Source organism: Dendronephthya gigantea, unplaced genomic scaffold (genome assembly GCF_004324835.1).
Source record: "Dendronephthya gigantea isolate DGI-Jeju-01 unplaced genomic scaffold, DenGig_1.0 000000F, whole genome shotgun sequence".
NCBI lineage: Eukaryota > Metazoa > Cnidaria > Anthozoa > Malacalcyonacea > Nephtheidae > Dendronephthya > Dendronephthya gigantea.
The window spans coordinates 559,825-575,368 of NW_021163010.1; the positions used below are offsets into that span (position 1 = coordinate 559,825).

The 15,544-nt window shown below is 35.0% G+C and overlaps 3 protein-coding genes across 3 annotated transcripts; all 3 read left to right on the forward strand.

The window, feature by feature from the left end:
- Positions 1-725: 725 nt before the first annotated feature.
- Positions 726-6,029, forward strand: LOC114521508 (origin recognition complex subunit 4-like). Its single transcript, XM_028541979.1, has 13 exons — positions 726-1,282; positions 1,645-1,735; positions 2,020-2,092; positions 2,369-2,454; positions 2,549-2,597; positions 2,730-2,878; positions 3,370-3,473; positions 3,716-3,785; positions 4,391-4,477; positions 4,709-4,817; positions 4,900-4,995; positions 5,094-5,161; positions 5,373-6,029. The coding sequence occupies exons 1-13, from the start codon at positions 1,176-1,178 to the stop codon at positions 5,553-5,555; spliced, it is 1,272 nt and encodes a 423-aa protein (XP_028397780.1). The 5' UTR covers positions 726-1,175; the 3' UTR covers positions 5,556-6,029.
- Positions 6,030-6,162: 133 nt separating this feature from the next.
- On the forward strand, positions 6,163-9,442 carry LOC114538481 (cyclin-dependent kinase 2-like). The gene is made up of 7 exons (XM_028559686.1): positions 6,163-6,397; positions 7,531-7,608; positions 7,744-7,864; positions 8,057-8,329; positions 8,611-8,672; positions 8,756-8,897; positions 9,009-9,442. Exons 1-7 carry the CDS (start codon positions 6,276-6,278, stop codon positions 9,102-9,104), a joined length of 894 nt encoding a protein of 297 aa, XP_028415487.1. The 5' UTR covers positions 6,163-6,275; the 3' UTR covers positions 9,105-9,442.
- Positions 9,443-11,287: 1,845 nt separating this feature from the next.
- LOC114519640 (activin receptor type-2A-like) lies at positions 11,288-15,383 on the forward strand. Its single transcript, XM_028539807.1, has 7 exons — positions 11,288-11,466; positions 11,922-12,206; positions 12,996-13,720; positions 13,830-13,971; positions 14,257-14,390; positions 14,462-14,653; positions 14,783-15,383. Exons 1-6 carry the CDS (start codon positions 11,406-11,408, stop codon positions 14,642-14,644), a joined length of 1,530 nt encoding a protein of 509 aa, XP_028395608.1. The 5' UTR covers positions 11,288-11,405; the 3' UTR covers positions 14,645-14,653; positions 14,783-15,383.
- Positions 15,384-15,544: the final 161 nt, after the last annotated feature.

Sequence of the window (15,544 nt, forward strand, 5' to 3'; positions counted from 1 at the left end):
TACATCGTTAGTGTTTAAAGTCGAGCATTTATATCATGCACGTCGTAGTCTTAAGCCCTTCTACACGATGCGATTAGTCGTATACGATTCTTATCCTGACGTATGAAAAAGATTTATGATGCCACTCTTTCTGTTGATCAGTTTATAACGAAGTTTAAAATGTGACATCTTTACACTAAATTACACACATTTGCTCGAATACATACGCCAGTATACGAATCGTATGCGACTAATCGCATCTTGTAGATAGACCTTAATGGCTTTCTTTTTGTTTAAAGCGCATGCTAGAGACTAGATTAGAAACCTTTATGATCGCTTGTTTCCTATTGAAATTCGTCATGTTACGTCGGAAAACTCGGAATTACAATATAGTCTATATATAACTCCTTGTAAATCCGTAATATCCGTTGTAAATCTTATTAAATGTATGCCCCAGTGGCGTATGCATAAGTCTTACGTAGGGTTCAAACGTTAGTATATATGTTAATGTTACTGAAAACAAATCATGATCATACCTAATTGTAGAGGTTGCCGTTTAGTATTTTACATATTATTTCCAATCCATGGAATTGTCAGATAAATTCTGTACACGTCGCACGTCTGAGCATAGTAACCATTGTATTATGACTTTATGACGTCATGGTCTCACAAATCAGAAAAATCAAGACATCCGGAATGTTTTAATATTTTTTTTTAATTAATATTTAATACCATATCCTGAATGAAATATTTCATAGTGTGGTATATTCGACCCCAAGATCGGAGATGCAATATACCACATCCCTCCTTCGCTAGTTTTTAACTGTTTTTCACCTGCAGGGTAGATGCCTCATTAGGCAATCCACCCTGCGGAGAACAAACTCAAAGTCTCTATTACATTATGTTGCCATATTGCCAGTAGAGTAAACTTCTGAGTAGGCGTCATGTATGATGTATTGTATGTGTAAATATTGTGGATATGTGACCTTAAAATTTCAACATTTTTCAATTTGCAAAGTGGAAGCATTTGACCAAAATTTACTACCAAGTACCACCAGTGACCACCACCAAGCCACGATCTGGTCATTGTGATCTGGTCAACCACCATCAGAGTTCACTACAGTTTTCGACGGTATACGTTTGTAAACGTAATATTATTATTGTTTTTGTATTATTAACCTAATTTAAATGTTCAAATGGCAAAAGATTTGAAATCAATCGAGGAAATACACGATACGATAAAACGAAGGGTATTTGCAGACGACATGGTGCCTCACTTGATTGGCCTGGATAATCAAATCAAGTATGAATGTACGATTGGAATAATTATAAAATACCCCACAAACGAAACTACCCATTTAAGTAATGAACCTACAGTACTGTACACTTTATCAAAATCGAAATATATATATTTATATAAGCACGGATAATAAAATACAGAATGCTTGAGGGAAACTGCCCCAAAAATAAAGATGTTGTTGGATTTGAAAAGGTTATGTCAGTTGTTAATTAATCATGCGAGGCATTTATAATTGTGCTCAATGCTGTAGTTACCATCACACCAGGAATTACCAGGCTAGCCTATGTATGTTAGTTGTATGCAACCCTTTGCATACCTGCTAGGTTTCTGCCCAGCTAGACAAAGCATTTCTTTTATGTATTTAGAGAATTACAAGAATTAGTTTTGAAGTGCAGTGATTATGGTGAAAGTAATTCTGCATTACTGGTTGGCCCCAGAGGAAATGGAAAGTCAACAGTAAGAGTATTTATATATTTCAAACCTAATTAATGAATGTATAAAATGTCTAGAATTTCATTTCAATGTTAGCTCCAAACTGTGACATATTAACATGTTTGCCTTAATAGATTTTGAAGATGCTACACATTTGTTTTAATTCCATAAGACATACACAAGTCATTATCCAAACATTTCAAAAAAAAAGAGAACCCAGACATGAAACATGAGCAAAGAAAGTCCAGACTTTCTTTTTTGCAAGTTGTCATTAATTATAGCTATCTGTTTCACGTCCATGCCCTTAGGCAGTAAGCTATGTCTTGAAAACTCTCCAAGAAAAAAGGAAATTAGAAAATTTACTGCAAGTGAAGCTGAATGGTATGTAATACACAGATTAGAGAGGAAGGTTTAAATGGATACCAAGAAATTTTTTAAGCAGTTTGAGGACATTTTGCTTTGCAACTATATAAGCTGTCTTGCATGGTGCTAAGAGCAAACTTCACCTGAAGATACATTTTTTGCATGCATGCAACCATTCCAATACTAGCTGCAGAGAAAAGTCTTAATTAAAATGCATATAGCTTGTGTCATATTTAGGTGTACATATGTTTTGCCATTTTTTAACTTTGTGCTTTGATTTTTTTTCTGTGCAAGGTCTTGTTCAAACAGATGATAAATTAGCTTTGAAAGAAATCACCTGTCAACTTCAGCTTGAGAATTCTGTGGGAGATAAAATCTTTGTAAGAAGTATTGTTAGCTTTTGGTTTATTTTCGTTTTGTTTTCTTTAACAAATCATGAGATTTATAGTTAGCATTGTTTCTGATTTTGTTCAGGGATCCTTTGCAGAAAATTTAATTTTTCTACTAGAAGCTTTAAGAACTGGTAAGACCATGATCATCATTGTTTGAAACATGTTTCATTGCTTCTACAAAAGCATGTAAGTGTTTGAACATGTAAGTAACATTTTTTGTGTATAACCTAACTAAATAACTTGCTGCTTGTGTCATTTTTTAGGAAACAAGGATTGCCGTCCAATCCTTTTCATACTCGATGAGTTTGATTTGTTTATTTTCCATAAAAATCAAACGCTACTGTACAATTTGTTTGATATATCTCAGTCAGCACAGAATCCTGTTCTTGTTATTGGTCTTACATGTCGCTTAGTAAGTTTATATTTTACGTTAATTTCATAGATGATTTCCAGTTGAAATACAATCTGTCCTGACCAGGAACTTCACACTTTTGAATAATTCCTGCATGAGCTATTTAAAATACTAATAGAAAATAGCATACATCCAAATCACGGAAGATCATTCTAACTACTCTGTACCATGCAGTATCATTTGTTGTCTATGACTATGTAGTAAAGACAAGATTTTGCTTCCTACGGATGTATTCTATGTGATGAGGGTTACTTGATTTTTTGAGTGTAAATAATACTCATTCATACTCCATACATGTAGAATGTAGATCCTCGGATGTTGGATGTATTTTAATCAATTATTATTTTAAGAAACTTCCTTCGATGAAGAGGAATTTCTTGAGGGTGGATGGTCTTATTCTAGAGTGAGATGTCTACACTGCGAAAAATTCTTGTGGCTTTGCGTGGTGTTCAATTTCACTTACAATAATAGTAACATTGTTTAAAATATAGGATATTGTCGAACATCTTGAGAAAAGAGTGAAATCAAGATTTTCTCATCGGCAAATTCATTTTTTCAATGATTTTGTGTTTGGGGATTACATTGATATTTTTAGGTATATAAATTATATCTCTTTACTTTGGATGACTAACGCATGACTAAATTGTGAATATTGATATCGAAAATTATCGTACTTCAGGTTAAGATAATATTAATAACATTAATCATTAATTCTAGACATTCTTTTTGTTAAATCGTTCGTTTTGTTAAATTTTGTTCGGTTTGTTTCTTATGCTGAGTCTGAGACTACTAGGTTTTAGAATAGTTGAGTACTTAGTTTCTTGTTTTCTTTTCGAGATCAATTGTTGCTGTTCCACCCAAATTCTCCAACAAAACTACTGCACGAATCTGGAATAAAAATGTGGAGGTATGTAATAAGGATATTGTCTTCGGGTTGCTAAGAGCTGACTTTTGCGATTGATCTGGATTTTGGAGCAATGGGTGTCATTTTCATCCTACAGTAAATATATAGACTGTACGTAAACGCCCCGTTATATCCTAAACATATACCGGGTGTCCCAGAAAAAAGTACTCCGGTTTGATTATTAATAGCTTCTAAACTAGCTAAGCTATTAAACTGACATAACTTTCACTAGATAGAGGGAAGACTAACTTAGATTTTGATATATTACAGTTGTATTTTACTTTAAAATTTACGGAGATATCAATGTTCAAAATTGGTAGCATACTTCTGGATGTGTCTAAATTATATTGATTAACATTTGATACGGCGTTTTTTGCATAATTTAGACACCTCCAGAAATATGCTACCAATTTTGAACATTGATATCTCCGTAAATTTTAAAGTAAAATACAACTGTAATATATCAAAATCTAAGTTAGTCTTCCCTCTATCTAGTGAAAGTTATTTCAGTTTAATAGCTTAGCTAGTTTAGAAGCTATTATGAATCAAACCGGAGTACTTTTTTCTGGGACACCCAGTATATCTTAATGTTATACTTTTTGTTTTAGGCTTTATGTGAAGACAGTAATTTCCGTGATATCTTGTATGAAAACTATTGTTACAACAAAAGTATTCGAGGCTTGCATGCCCTAATGGTATGTTGTTGGTTTTGAATACTGAGTATTGAGCAAAAATATCAAGCTCTGATGATCCTACTATTATGATTATGATTTTGAACAGAAAACTATAAAAGTTTGGACGAGCTTTATAGTTCTATATCTTAAATATTATATTAGTTATTTATTTACATTATCACCGCATATTGTAACCTAACTCAGTCTTAATTAGTACACGTGTTTTTTACTGACTATTTTATTGTACTATAGACAATGCCTGTCTCGTTGCTTTCTCGGAATTATCCTTTTCTTGTAACTGGAGATTTTGCAGAAGCAAAGAACGATTTAATAATTGATCACAAGTCTGTAGTATTACACGGTATGAGCTATTAATTCAGTAGATTGTTACGACTGTGAAATTCCTGAATTCTTTGACTAATTTGACTGTTACCTTTATATAGGGTTATCCGTTCTTGAACTTTGCCTGCTTATCGCGATGAAATACCTCGTTGAAACTTTTGATGATGGTGCCTTTAATTTTCAGATGGTCTTTAATGGTAAAAAGATTTGTTTTTATTTTTCGTTGTAATTAAGGTGGCATAAGGGTATAAAAGTATTTTTAGCAGCAAACTGACTATTCTACAATTTTTTTCAGAGTATCAGAAATTTGTAAGGACAAGAGGTCATTCCTTGCAATCATTTGACAAAACAGTTGTATTGAAGGTAATTAAGCATTTTTTGTTGTATTTATTCAGTGCAGGAACAGACATTGTCGTCGCTCGCTAAATTGTCTTCAGTTCTGTTTGTCCCAAAAGCAACGAAAGCTGATTTGGTATATGATGAAAACTATGAATGGCGTTATATAAAGCTGTACTTTATGTCTTCTTTGTATCCACCATTCACCTGTCCATTTAATTATCTAAAATGTTTTTAGGCATTTGAACATTTACTGGCGTTAGAACTCGTAAAAAGCGTCGACGGTGTTGCCGCAAACACTCCCAAGGAATATCGACCGTTGAGCTTGTTAGTTGAACCTTATCAAATAACTGATGTTGTACGAAGCTATCCCGAGTGTCCAACTGAATTGACACAATGGGCTACAAGTGCTGTGAGATAACCAATCATAACGAGTGGGCTAGAAAAACGCAGGAGGCGATTATATACGAAGCTCGTTTGGCTGAAACGATGGATAGGTTTTAAAAAAAGTTTTTCGACATGATTACAATATTGTTTACAACAACTACTCATAAATCGTATCATTAAGCTCACTCGTTCACAAGTGTTATTTTTTATTTTGTCTGACCACAACCGATTCAACCGACAATATAAGGCCAGATTCAGTCATTCAGATTGCAAGCACATTTTTTTTGGTAAATTCTTTAAATGAACGAGTCCAGAGGTGATGAACCAGTCCAGGGGTAATGAGTAAGAAGGTGACCAAAGCGACCTAACTCGATCCAGTATGTTGAGACTATGTAGCTATATGTCAATATGTAGTATATGGAAATTGGAAATGGTAGTATGAAATATTACAGTAGTGACATTTAATCTGACGCTTATTTATAATTACATAAAGTAATCGATATGCTGATACTGTAGGCTCAATATTTTTTTATAATCCAATCACTGTTTGCTCAAGTGATTTGGCGGGAAAATTAACCAATAGATGGGCGTATTTTTCCAAAAGTCGCGGGAAAGCATATTTCTGACGGGGAGAGGGGTAATGGTAAATACACAGCCGGTTGGTTTCTCTCTGTGGGAGTTGGAGTTCAATGGCAGGATATAAATTTGCGTAAGTTTAGGAATGTAGGAGACCAACATTCGCAATTTTGCAAGGATGGACATTAGTGACTATGAAAGAATTGAAAAAGTTGGCGAAGGAACGTATGGGGTGGTGTATAAAGCAAGGAATAAGGAAAACAATGAAATGGTTGCCTTGAAGAAGATTAGACTTGACACGTTCGTATAATTTTTACAGTTCAAATAGATATTTCTATGCGCATTTCTTTCTTTCCTGCTTTAGAGAAGAGATTCCTGCTTTAATATTGGGGTTCAAAACAATTTTTATATAACGTTTGTACACTGTACAGTGCACATTTTCAAGGCACAATTAACATGGGATTATCGTATGTGTTTTCTGTCAGCTGTTGTTGTTGTTGTGTTATTGATCATGACTTTGGCTAGTTTTCAACAGGGTCCTATTTTTTTGTAGAGAGCTAAGGCACATGAAGTCAAACTTGGAATAATATACCAGATAAGCTCCCTATACCTAGTGCATTTAGTATTATACTTCAAACAAGAATATGCCATTTCATTGGGAGTATTTTCACATTTATATGGTGTCGCAAACTCACTAATGTTATATGAAATGCCACCAATGTCTACATTGACTGCCCACAATTGTTGAAAAGGAATAACCACTAAAGGAGCCCATGTTATATCACATTGCTTTTGTACATGTCTTTGGGTGAAGATGTTACAAAGTTTTCCGTTGTGATTTAAATGGCTGCAAATCAGGAGGGGGAGGGGCAAGCTTCTGATTTATTCCTTGAACAAAAAAGTTATTGGGTAAAATTTTGCATGAGGAGTGGAATGGCATCAGGATTATGTCCTGGTCTCCACTCTCAAACAGGGGCTGTGGTCTCTGATTTAGGGTTACAGAGAACTCTGGCATTGTATTCAGCCTTGTTGGTTAGTGTTACGAATGCCACCCATACAGAGTACTGTTTAGCCTTTTGGGCGTATTTTTGGAAATTTCTTCTCCCTGGAAAGTAGGCAAACACAGCCAAAAATGGACTATGTGAATATTTTTAAAGAAATCCCCAGAAATATGTTTTTAGGAAAGGTTTTGACACTTGGATGCTTAAAATTAGGATTTAAACTAGCCTTGATATACCACCACTTTTTACTGATATGCAACTATAGCCGACAACCAGATTCATAGCAAGATGCTACAAGTATTGTAACATAATGCCATATGTTCTACCTGGGTTTTTGTTATAGGCAGGTAGCTGAGGATCGAACCCAGTCAGTCATTTGCTCACTAGTTCATGTTATTAAAACATCCATTGATACCATCTTATATTCTACAGGGAATCAGAAGGTGTACCAAGTACAGCAATACGAGAAATATCTTTATTAAAAGAAATGAACCATGCGAATATTGTCAGGTAGCTAACAATAATCATGTTTTTCTAAAGCACAAGACATCTCAAAGCAAATTATGGATGACATGAAGAAACTAGTTGTTGTCACATTAGCATAGTTTATCACCTCAATTCAATTTTGTAAATACTAATTTCTAGATTGCTGGATGTGATTCACAGTGACAAAAAGCTTTTTCTCGTATTTGAATATTTGAATCAAGATCTTAAGAAATACATGGATACTGCACCACCTTCAGGAATATCCTTTCCGCTTGTTAAGGTACTAAAGTTTACAAAAGAATACACGTAATCCAAACAAACCCACTCAAATAAGCTATATATTATATGGCAAAAGTCATCCTTAATTGTGTTTTATTCAGACTGCAAGTTGTGTTTGTAAAGACATTCAAAATGCAAAGAAACGGTTTGACTTCCACATCAAAGCCATATGCTATACATATTTGTCTTTTAGAGTTACGTATATCAAGTTTTATGTGGAATTGCGTACTGCCATTCGCACAGAGTCCTTCATCGAGACCTCAAACCTCAGAACTTGCTAATCAGTCATGATGGTGCTATTAAACTGGCAGACTTTGGTTTAGCACGTGCATTTGGTGTGCCTGTAAGAACATACACACATGAAGTAGTAACGTTGTGGTATCGTGCCCCTGAGATTCTCTTGGGATGTAGATATTACTCTACCCCAGTTGACATTTGGAGCATCGGCTGCATTTTCTCTGAGTTGGTAAGTTACTATTTTTTGGCAATTTATAAAAGTCTTCGTTTATCCTCGCACAAACTTTGAAATGGTTGGCGTTAGTGATGGCGCGTTTGTACGACTATCGTTTGTACGACGTTAGGAAGTGATCATGAGCCATCTGTTCAAGTAATTGAGTAACCACGCTCTGTGTTATTCGACTTTAAATAATTTTTTCTGTCCTATTTGATAAGAAATTGTTTGTGAGCCAACGATTTCAGTTATAAGCATAACTTTAATTTATTGACATGACGATGTTCTGTTTATAGATCACACGACGTGCATTATTTCCTGGTGATTCGGAAATTGACCAATTGTTCAGAGTATTCAGGTACATTTAGTTACTATTATTTCATTTAGAACGCATTCAGGAAATTTCATTTGTTCTAATTATATGATAATCGCATTTCTCAGAACACTCGGTACCCCTGATGAAGAGAACTGGCCAGGTGTATCAGATTTTACCAACTACAAGTCGACATTTCCAAAATGGAAGGCGCAAGATTTGAATAAAGTATTTCCAACACTCTCCTATGATGCAATTGATCTGCTTAAGGTATTATTAGTTTATAATACCCATCCTGTCTTTTCATGATCACTTCACTTGAAAACGCGAAGGCATAGAAATGAGCCCCTAAGCGACTGGAATATTTGTTTCGTATTTTAGAAAATGCTCACGTATGAACCAAGTTCAAGAATATCTGCTAAAACAGCGATGGCACATCCTCTTTTCAACGATGTGGTTATCCACACTCCATCATAAACAATTATAAATCATTGTGTACAAATAAAGTAAATTATTTTGAAAATACAGGGTGCATGAAGGAGACCTACAGTATACACCCTTTCGATAAATACGAGTCTTGCTCTGAAAAATCGTGAGCCAATCACCTTACGTTTATGACTAAAGTGAGACTTTAAGGCCAAAAACGTGTTCGTGATGTAATTATTGTGAGGGTGTGTTTTAACAAAAAATGTCAGTTTCTAAAGATCTCCCTTTTTTATACCCTGTATAACATTTTAAGGACGTTAATTCCTTATTGTAAATTGCGGCCTTTTTACCAATTTAAATAACTTAATGAATTATACACATAATGAATAAATTATAATTTAAAGTGTGAAAACAGCAAATGTTTGAAAATTATTTTACATGTTTCACATTTTGTTCTAGTACTAAATATAAGCATTTTGCACTATAAGAAGAGCTGGAATATTCGTATGAAATACAGAATTTCAGTCAAAGTGGTCATCGGCATGAATCTTTCGTTAAAGAGTGGAGTCACTGGAGTGTAGTATTTACAAATCTCATTACAGTGCTTTTGACAGAGAACGAGATAGTCCAAATATATTTCAGTCGAACTTCCATATTCTTCCTTTTCTAAACGCTGGAATTGGTAAAATTTACAAGTGAACTTGGCAGGCTTTCAAAATTGAAGTTCACTTATTGACACCTCCAGCCGAACGTTTCCCCAGGAATTTTAGTTTTTCATTTGCGGAAATGACTTGTGGAGTGAAACCTCTTCTTTCTAAGTGAGTGCGAATCGTCTTGTTTAATAGATTTTCTCTCAAACTATGAGATTTCTGATTCGGCACCATTTTTGAAGAACAAAAAGCGGTTCAACTAGAAAGGTCTTTATTGACTGACTGCCCAGAAGAGACACAGCGGGCCGATTTAAAACCACTGACCTTATCAATCGTTTGTTTGTATAGTCGTTTCTTGGAAGTATTTGAAGTGCAGATAACGTCAACGGAATTTCGGAAAGCCTTTGGTCTTGTAATAAAAAGTACACATAAATTATAGAATTTCCGCTGTTAAAACAGCTGTTTCCGTAGAAACTTCAATTAATCATTTGGGACATAACGGCCATTCGACGTGCATGTTTTTCTTTTCCACTGACTATGCAAAATGTTTGGCTTTAGGGTTCGTGACACACATCTTTACTAATTACCATGTTGCTTCTGACATGCGTGCAAACATTACGGACAGTATAGGCGGAGTGTTGGAGTATGAGGATTAGTGTAAAAAAATCTTACATTGTTAACACTATTTTTTTCTTGTTCAATTTACTGCCTTTTATTTGGTATTGCAGAATACTGGGTGCTCCGCTTCACTGACTTTAGAGTTGCGTCGTGAAAATTTACCTCCTAATGCCTGGTTCTCATACGTCATTGACGGTCGGCGATGACTATTGTCGGTGATCACTGGAGAATAAACTGCTATGTTAAAGTGCTTTATTATTTTGTATAAATTTTCTTCGTCACCGACCACAAACAATACATCGCCGACTGTCGACGACATATGAGAATCAGGCCTAACGCACATGTGAGATATCAATTGACGCAGTCTCCAGAACCTAGCTGCTTTGGCAAAGTTGCGCAGGCAAGTAATCGTAACAGAGAAGAAACGTAAAGAAACCTGCTAATTGCTAAGCTGTCTCGATCTGGAAAGTGGACACCTCTGATGACTTTGATGAATACGACGTGTTTTGTCTTTGTTTCTCACGTTGTTCAATTGTCATTCATTAACAAAAACAAGTTTCCTCGTAAATAATGTAATCGTGTCCGGTTCCACGATATGAAGATTTTTTACCATAATTTAGCTTGACTTTCTGCAATCTTATTAGGTTTTTCGGTCTGGTTACAGAGTAATCGTTTAAAAATTTTGCTACAAAATTTTCATTACGCGTCACTCCCAAGAAAATTACGTATTCCCCAGCAAAATGGAGAGTCATAAATCTTCCACATCTAGCCTACTTCAAATTGCTGTCCAAGCACATAAATCACAACACGGATCACAATTACCCTATGATTTCCTATGGGTAATTTTAGACCCCCTGGCTCCTCTGAACTCCTATCAGACCACAGACCCCCACAGGTCATCAGACTCTGTGTCTTTTATCTGTTTGTTTCAACGAGTTGCGCACTAAACTACATCCGGGGTTTGGAATTCTTCTCGCATAAAATTTTACTTTATTGAGACAATCGGGCGCTTGTAAAAAACGTTTACTATATTGTAGAGAAATTCATCCTAAAATATCAAACAAAGAACGCAGTGTACAGTGGAATGATGTGGAACATTTATATAATATTTGAAAGTTGTGTATTTGCTCTATTTGTTTTTAAAGGTAAGTCATACACGGATTAAATCTCAGTGTAAACTTGAAGGCACTTGCATATATCAGCATATGTATTTTTTCCTTCGGCATTAATATGTTTATGAAAACGTACACTACTGGTGGTATACCGCTATATACTGTGTGTGTTTGACGATTTTATTTCAAAAATTTAATATTCTAGCACATATTAGCAAAAGTTACAAGACATGACTTGTTGACAAAAGCATGCAGCGTCTCGAAACATTGGAACAGTCAAATATTTGTACGTTTACAGACTGCGTACTATTTTTCAGGGAACCTCGTTTTTCTACTTATTATTTATCTTCAAACGCAACTTCTCATCAAAATATAAAACGCTTGTTTGAATTTTGCCTTTCTCAACTCTCATTTTATATAATACTGCTATTACAGTCATTTTACATGATTGCAGAAAGTATTTTAATTGCCCATTTCATACATTGTAGTTGAAGTTGGCGCAGTGATATGTGTCTATAAAACCCATGAGATGAATTACACATCAACTACTGAGTGCAGTTATGGCTGTCTGGCTGCCTGGTTCAATCGAAGTGGGGCTCCACATGTTCAACAACAAGGATGTTGGGATACCATTGCCCATACCCACCATTCCAGAAATTATAAATGTGAAGGTATATCTCAGGTAAAAGGGAAAAAACCGCCATATCCTGTTGTTTGTTTCTGTCGAAAAAGTTATTGCAACAGAAATGTCACATGGGTGGGAACTGACGAAGGTAAGTCATCATAACTGATAAACAACTGAACAAATTGAAAATATTTGAAAATAATATTCTCAGCCAAGTGTGTAAGCAAATTCTCTGATTAGAAAACAATCTAAACAATCCAAGGAATCTTTTAGCAATTAAAGTGCAATTGTTTTAATATAGTAATCCATAATTACTAATAATATAGCAATCCATAATTACTGAGGCAATATTGCAAAGCTATATAAATTTGTACAAACCTGTGTTGTAATAGCATGAAAGGGAAAAAGGATTAATTGTAGAAATGTATTTTTAGGAATATGTGTACATAGTTGTACTATGGATGTCAGGCTGGCCTTTATTGGAATAATCCAGTGCTCAGCAGCTGATGTTTCATATCTTACCATTTTTGATACATTATATATGTACTCTATTCTATTTCTACAAGCAAATCATCCCAGGTTTAAACTAACCAATCTAATTACAACTCTCGGATCTCATGAATTAATAGTTTGTAAAATATTGAGCAATGTACTGTATGTGCAATATTCATGTGCAATGGATAATCAAAACACTATATTTCCAATAATGAATTATTGTTCAGGAATATCTTTCTCCTGATGTCTTTTTCCGCCTGATATCTTCTTTGTTATGTTATATTAAAAGTTTTAAAATTTGTTATTCACTATTACTTTATTTACAGCTCTGTTAATATTTAATTTGATTATTTTTTTATCCAATGATTCTGCTGAAAACAATGTGTTCCATGTTCTATATTTCAAAATCCACATAACCATTTTGATCATTTACATTTTATAGACCCAAATGCAGTTTATCCAAAAGTTCCCAGTGACATGCCACAACCCAAACAAAACAATGATCACATCATATTTGTTGTTGTGGCTATAGTTGGCACCGTAATGGTGTTGATTGTCCTTTTTTTGGTGTACATGAAAAAACGTGCTCATTTCAAACCAGAGCTAGAAAATGTCAGCAAAGCCAGTGAGGTGGAGACATTGATTCCTTCAGAGTTATTGCCTCCAATAGATTTAAAAGATGTTTTATCTCAGGGACAGTTCTGTATTGTAAGGAAAGGTAGAATGGGACACAAAGATGTTGCTGTGAAGATTTTCCCTATTTCTCAGTGCTCAAAGCCAACTCCATCAGCATTGACAGAAGAAGATATTTACATAGTATGCAAGCTAAGTCATGAAAATATACTCAAGTTTATTGGCAAACATATTCATGAAGAAGGTAGCCAACAACAACTTTGGCTGGTCACAGAGTACATTGAACAAGGCTCGTTATCAGATTTTTTGAAACGAAACACAATCAGCTGGGAAAACCTCTTTCATATGGCACAAGGCATGGCCCTAGGTATGGCATATCTTCATGCTGAAATACCTAGAGTCAAACCTTCCATTGCACATCGTGACATCAAGAGTAAGAATATTCTTGTTAAGAATAACCTAACATGCTGTATATCAGATTTTGGTCTCTCATTGAAGTTTAATGATGACACATGTGGTGACACCCATGGGCAGGTAAAACTTCAATAATCAGGATTTAGTTGCTATTACTTTTACTTGCTCTTATTCAATATCTGAGTTATTTTATTAATCTTTATGCTGACACATTTCCTGTATGACTCAGGTTGGTACACGACGTTATATGGCACCTGAGGTGTTAGAAGGCGCAATCAATTTCTCAAGGGAGGCATTTCTTCGTATTGATATGTATGCATTTGCTTTGTGTCTTTGGGAGTTGCTCACCAGGTGCACCGCTGTGCAGGAAGGTTTGTTCAATTGTTTTAGAACTTGTATTTACCAAAAGAGCTGTAATTAATAAATCTCCTGTTAGAAAAGATAGGGAAAAACTGTGTTAGGCCAACACCCTCACATTACTACTTGCAAAGGATTTCATGGGTTCAAAATGTTTCATACTTTTCTGGTTAAATAGCAAAAATACATTAACCGCTCTTCACAGTGACAATAATTTATTATTATAGAGAGAATTTTAGCCATAGAATATTCAAAATCTTGCTATAAATTATGGTTTTGCATTTCTGTTTGTAACCCAGAACCTGTTGGCGATTACAAAATGCCTTTCGAAGAAGAAGTTGGAATCCATCCCAGCTTAGAGGAGTTGCAAGACTATGTCGTGAATAAAAAGACACGTCCAACATTTCCAGCAGAATGGAAAAACAAGGATCAGGTGACTATTTGAGAAATTTAACAGAAAATCCTTTGTGCGCATGCTACCCATTATTCTCTTCTCTTTGAAAGGCGATTGATGGAGTGATTGTGACGATTGAGGAATGTTGGGATCATGATGCTGACGCACGTCTTACAGCTGACTGTGTTGCTGAAAGAGTAAAACAACTCTGTGTGACTGGCAAACGACAGACAAACTCACCTTTGGCTGTTTCTTTTAAATCTATCGAGCAGGAGAATGTTCTTTTGGCATAGAGAGCTCATGTGAGTGTCCTATCTCTGTTATGGATTGTCAGTAATTGAACCCGTTTAATACCGTTCGGTTGTGTTTTGACAGTAAACCTAATATAGCGAGCATTATACTAACGTCGGCATTTAATAACTTTTTTATAGGATATATTCTCCAACTGTGAAGTTTATCTTTCCTTTCCTTTGAACTGCATTGTATGAAGATGAGGTCCCTATAATACCGTGTCAGGAAATAAAGCCAACTTAAAAGTTTGTCTAGTCAATCTGCAGTGTTTGGTGTTGTGTGTACTGAAAGTGCACGTTTACATTATTTTTACAATTGTTGTAAAGCATTCAACTGCGCAAATGTGCACAAAGTTTTATTCTATTGAGAACTATGATTTTAGGACACGTTCACACGCGGATCTGGCGAATTTTGGCACCGTCCTCGAAGTCGTCCAAGGTCTTGTGCTCACACGAGGAAACCAGGAGTTTACACACACAGTAGTGACAGTACCCAGTTTGTCCGATCCCGTGTGAACGTAGCCTAAGATCTTTCCAAAAATATAAATGTGAATATATACATGTATTTCATTTTGCATTTCAGTTAAATTAAAAGCAAGAACAATAACTGAACTTAAGAAACTGTTCTTAGAACGTTTAGTTAATATTATAATACAATATTTGGGTTGGATTTTATACATAAAAACAGAACTTTGTTAAATCTCGTAAGTTCGTTTGTAAATAAAATATATATAAATATATGACAACGTATATAATGCACTAATTGTTTCATACTCATTCTTCATGCAACTTTTATGCATTCCTTGTTGCAAGGTGACAAAAAATGCACGTTCTTGGGAATTAGAAATTATTATGGTGGTTATTCGATATGGAAAAGATGCTCTGAAACTCGTGATTTTTACA

What these genes read in the sequence shown, in the direction of transcription:
- LOC114519640 (XM_028539807.1), top strand. Translation starts at nt 11,406, where the DNA reads ATGATGTGGAACATTTATATAATATTTGAAAGTTGTGTATTTGCTCTA. An exon ending in GTGGTGACACCCATGGGCAG is followed by an intron (nt 13,721 to 13,829) that starts GTAAAACTTCAA and finishes TGTATGACTCAG; the next exon opens with GTTGGTACACGACGTTATAT. An exon ending in AATGGAAAAACAAGGATCAG is followed by an intron (nt 14,391 to 14,461) that starts GTGACTATTTGA and finishes TCTCTTTGAAAG; the next exon opens with GCGATTGATGGAGTGATTGT.
- LOC114521508 (XM_028541979.1), top strand. Translation starts at nt 1,176, where the DNA reads ATGGCAAAAGATTTGAAATCAATCGAGGAAATACACGATACGATAAAA. An exon ending in TTGGTCTTACATGTCGCTTA is followed by an intron (nt 2,879 to 3,369) that starts GTAAGTTTATAT and finishes TTTAAAATATAG; the next exon opens with GATATTGTCGAACATCTTGA. An exon ending in GATTACATTGATATTTTTAG is followed by an intron (nt 3,474 to 3,715) that starts GTATATAAATTA and finishes TTTCTTTTCGAG; the next exon opens with ATCAATTGTTGCTGTTCCAC.
- LOC114538481 (XM_028559686.1), top strand. Translation starts at nt 6,276, where the DNA reads ATGGACATTAGTGACTATGAAAGAATTGAAAAAGTTGGCGAAGGAACG. An exon ending in AAGAAGATTAGACTTGACAC is followed by an intron (nt 6,398 to 7,530) that starts GTTCGTATAATT and finishes TATATTCTACAG; the next exon opens with GGAATCAGAAGGTGTACCAA. An exon ending in CAATTGTTCAGAGTATTCAG is followed by an intron (nt 8,673 to 8,755) that starts GTACATTTAGTT and finishes CGCATTTCTCAG; the next exon opens with AACACTCGGTACCCCTGATG.